Raw genomic sequence first — 4,537 nt, forward strand, 5'->3', positions numbered from 1 at the left:
TCTACCTACCTGACCAGCCTACCTATCTACCTACTATCTACCTACCTATCTACCCACTATCTACCTACCTGACCAGCCTACCTATCCACCCATTATCTACCTACCTGACCAGCCTACCTATCCACCCACTATCTACCTACCTGACCAGCCTACCTATCTACGTACTATCTACCTACCTAACCAGCCTACCTATCTACCTACTATCTACCTACCTATCTACCCACTATCTACCTACCTGACCAGCCTACCTATCCACCCATTATCTACCTACCTGACCAGCCTACCTATCCACTCACTCCTCAGGAACTATTCACACTACCTGACTAGGCTGGTTGCCAGGTCCTCTTTTACCTCCTAACTAGGCTGGTTGCCAGGTCCTCCTCTACCAACCTGACTAGGCTGGTTGCCAGGTCCTCTTCTACCTACCTGATAGGCTGTTTGCCAGGTCCTCTTTAACCTACCTGACTAGGCTGGTTGCCAGATCCTCTTCTACCAACTGGACTAGGCTGGTTGCCAGGTCCTCTTTTACCTCCCTAACTAGGCTGGTTGCCAAGTCCTCTTCTACCTACCTGACTAGGCTGGTTGCCCGTTCCTCTTCTACCTACCTGATAGAATGGTGCCAGGTCCTCTTCTACCTACCTGACTAGGCTGGTCACCAGGTCCTCTTTTACCTCCCTAACTAGGCTGGTTGCCAGGTCCTCTTCTACCTACCTGACTAGGCTGGTTGCCAGGTCCTCTTCTACCTACCTGACTAGGCTGATGGCCAGGTCCTCTTCTACCTACCTGACTAGGCTGGTTGCCAGGTCCTCTTCTACCTACCTGACTATGCTGGTGGCCAGGTCCTCTTCTACCTACCTGACTAGGCTGGTTGCCAGGTCCTCTTCTACCTACCTGACTAGGCTGATGGCCAGGTCCTCTTCTACCTACCTGACTAGGCTGGTTGCCAGGTCCTCTTCTACATGCCTGACTAAGCTGGTTACCAGGTCCTCTTCTACCTACCTGACTAGGCTGGTTGCCAGGTCCTCTTCTACCTACCTGACTAGGCTGGTTGCCTAGCGATGACAGATAATAGTCACTGGGGGAGGCAATGATTCAAAAGGAATCGCTCAACACACACACACACACACACACACACACACACACACACACACACACACACACACACACACACACACACACACACACACACACACACACACACACACACATGCAGTGAATGAACTGAGAGAGAAAGCACGCAGGGCATTGTACGCCATTAAAAAGCAAATTCAAATTGAAATACCTATTAAAATGTGGCTAAAACTAATTGAATATGTCATTGAACCAATTGCACTTTATGGCAGCGAGGTGTGGGGTCCACTTGCAAAACAAGATTTCATCAAATGGGACAAACACCCCATTGAAACCCTGCATGCAGAGTTCTGTAAGATTCTCCTACATGTCCAGAGGAAAACTACAAACAATGCACGCAGGGCAGAATTAGGCCAATATCCACTATTAATAAAAACTCATAAAAGAGCAATTAAGTTTTGGAAACATCTAAAATACAGTGAACCCCCTCTCATATCATTACCAAGCCCTGCAATGCCAAGAGCTGAGCAAAGTAAAGAGTCCCCTCAACCAGAGAGTTTATTTGGCTATTTCAATATTCATATTAATCAAAACTGTATTTTCCAGACAGGCCTATTCCCGGTGCACTGTCTGCCGGTTATTTAATAGTTATTCGGTTCCCACAGGGAGAGACCCGGGGCGCTGTAGAGCCGTCAGTGAGTGCGCGCGTCGGGGCTACAGTGGATGTGCGAATCACAGCAGCAGCTCGGCAACGTGATGAGGTGGGCGCCTTGTCTCATTCCTTCCTCTCAGCCAGCCGCAATGCGAGACCAGACCGGGGGACAGATATCTCAACGCTACTGAAAACTGGGAGGAATAACTGATCAATTAAGAAGACATTTGAAACCCGATAGATAAACGAGATAAAGGAAAAGACGGAGAAATGGAGCCGGTGGGCTCGTTTCTTCCCGGTAAATCCGGGAGCTCGCACTTTGATCCGGTGGTCTTTGTCAAACAGCCGCGGACCATCCTCAGACTACTGTGCTGGGTGAGACACCGAGACGTATGTGTGTAGTCTACTCTAGACCTGTATATATAGGGAGTCTATAATGTCTATAAAACGTCCCTATCGCTGTAATATTAGGCTGTGCGGCATTCGGTTCTAAAACCGTGTTTGTTTGTTCCTTCGTCAGTGTTTTTTTCTGACGTTGTCATCCTCCGTCTCCGGTTGATTAGGCCACAACGCCATGGAGTCTCGAACGCCGTTGCTCTGTGTTTGTTGTCATGTTGTTGTCGGTATCGTTTACGGCACAAAGCCAACCAGTAAAACCATTTACAGTAGGCTATAAATATTATTATGACAACGCCTGGTGATGAGGTAATGTTGTCTGTGTGACCATAATATAACATTAGGCTATATGGCTAATAAAACGTCATAACAAAGAGATGAGAATGGCAAGATGTTGCTATTGTCTGACCTAGCTGGTTTATAATAGACTACAGTAGACTATATCCTGTAGTTTATAATGATACAGGGGGGTAATGTTGTCTGACCTAGCTGGTTTATAATAGACTACAGTAGACTATATCCTGTAGTTTATAATGATACAGGGGGGGGGGGGGGGGTAATGTTGTCTGACCTAGCTGGTTTATAATAGACTACAGTAGACTATATCCTGTAGTTTATAATGATACAGGGGGGTAATGTTGTCTGACCTAGCTGGTTTATAATAGACTACAGTAGACTATATCCTGTAGTTTATAATGATACAGGGGGGGGGGGGGGTAATGTTGTCTGACCTAGCTGGTTTATAATAGACTACAGTAGACTATATCCTGTAGTTTATAATGATACAGGGGGGTAATGTTGTCTGACCTAGCTGGTTTATAATAGACTACAGTAGACTATATCCTGTAGTTTATAATGATACAGGGAGGTAATGTTGTCTGACCTAGCTGGTTTATAATAGACTACAGTAGACTATATCCTGTAGTTTATAATGATACAGGGGGGTAATGTTGTCTGACCTAGCTGGTTTATAATAGACTACAGTAGACTATATCCTGTAGTTTATAATGATACAGGGGTGGTAATGTTGTCTGACCTAGCTGGTTTATAATAGACTACAGTAGACTATATCCTGTAGTTTATAATGATACAGGGGGGTAATGTTGTCTGACCTAGCTGGTTTATAATAGACTACAGTAGACTATATCCTGTAGTTTATAATGATACAGGGGGGTAATGTTGTCTGACCTAGCTGGTTTATAATAGACTACAGTAGACTATATCCTGTAGTTTATAATGATACAGGGGGGTAATGTTGTCTGACCTAGCTGGTTTATAATAGACTACAGTAGACTATATCCTGTAGTTTATAATGATACAGGGGGTGGGGGGGGAGGGGGGTAATGTTGTCTGACCTAGCTGGTTTATAATAGACTACAGTAGACTATATCCTGTAGTTTATAATGATACAGGGGGGTAATGTTGTCTGACCTAGCTGGTTTATAATAGACTACAGTAGACTATATCCTGTAGTTTATAATGATACAGGGGGGGGGGGGGGGTAATGTTGTCTGACCTAGCTGGTTTATAATAGACTACAGTAGACTATATCCTGTAGTTTATAATGATACAGGGGGGGTAATGTTGTCTGACCTAGCTGGTTTTATAATAGACTACAGTAGACTATATTCTGTAGTTTATAATGATACAGGGGGGGGGGGGGGGTAATGTTGTCTGACCTAGCTGGTTTTATAATAGACTACAGTAGACTATATCCTGTAGTTTATAATGATACAGGGGGGGGGGGGTGGGGGGGGGGGGGTAATGTTGTCTGACCTAGCTGGTTTATAATAGACTACAGTAGACTATATCCTGTAGTTTATAATGATACAGGGGGGGTAATGTTGTCTGACCTAGCTGGTTTATAATAGACTACAGTAGACTATATCCTGTAGTTTATAATGATACAGGGGGGGGGGGGGGGGGTAATGTTGTCTGACCTAGCTGGTTTATAATAGACTACAGTAGACTATAATCCTGTAGTTTATAATGATACAGGGGCGGTAATGTTGTCTGACCTAGCTGGTTTATAATAGACTACAGTAGACTATATCCTGTAGTTTATAATGATACAGGGGGGGGGGGGGGTAATGTTGTCTGACCTAGCTGGTTTATAATAGACTACAGTAGACTATATCCTGTAGTTTATAATGATACAGGGGGGTAATGTTGTCTGACCTAGCTGGTTTATAATAGACTACAGTAGACTATATCCTGTAGTTTATAATGATACAGGGGGGAGGTAATGTTGTCTGACCTAGCTGGTTTATAATAGACTACAGTAGGACTATATCCTGTAGTTTATAATGATACAGGGGGGGGGGTAATGTTGTCTGACCTAGCTGGTTTATAATAGACTACAGTAGACTATATCCTGTAGTTTATAATGATACAGGGGTACACCCTTACCACTGTTAC

At 44.3% G+C, this 4,537-nt stretch overlaps 1 protein-coding gene across 2 annotated transcripts in view; it reads left to right on the forward strand.

Moving 5' to 3' along the window:
* Positions 1-1,766: 1,766 nt before the first annotated feature.
* LOC129847105 (synaptogyrin-3-like) overlaps positions 1,767-4,537 on the forward strand; it is a 48,235-nt gene continuing 45,464 nt past the window's right edge. The window contains exon 1 of one of the 2 annotated variants that reach the window (XM_055914902.1): positions 1,767-2,113. In XM_055914902.1, the coding sequence (XP_055770877.1) occupies positions 1,994-2,113 (120 nt within the window). In that variant the 5' untranslated portion in view covers positions 1,767-1,993. The remainder of the gene's footprint in view (positions 2,114-4,537) is intronic. The other variant, XM_055914903.1, reaches the window with a different exon arrangement.

Source organism: Salvelinus fontinalis, unplaced genomic scaffold (genome assembly GCF_029448725.1).
Source record: "Salvelinus fontinalis isolate EN_2023a unplaced genomic scaffold, ASM2944872v1 scaffold_0705, whole genome shotgun sequence".
Taxonomy (NCBI): Eukaryota; Metazoa; Chordata; class Actinopteri; order Salmoniformes; family Salmonidae; genus Salvelinus; species Salvelinus fontinalis.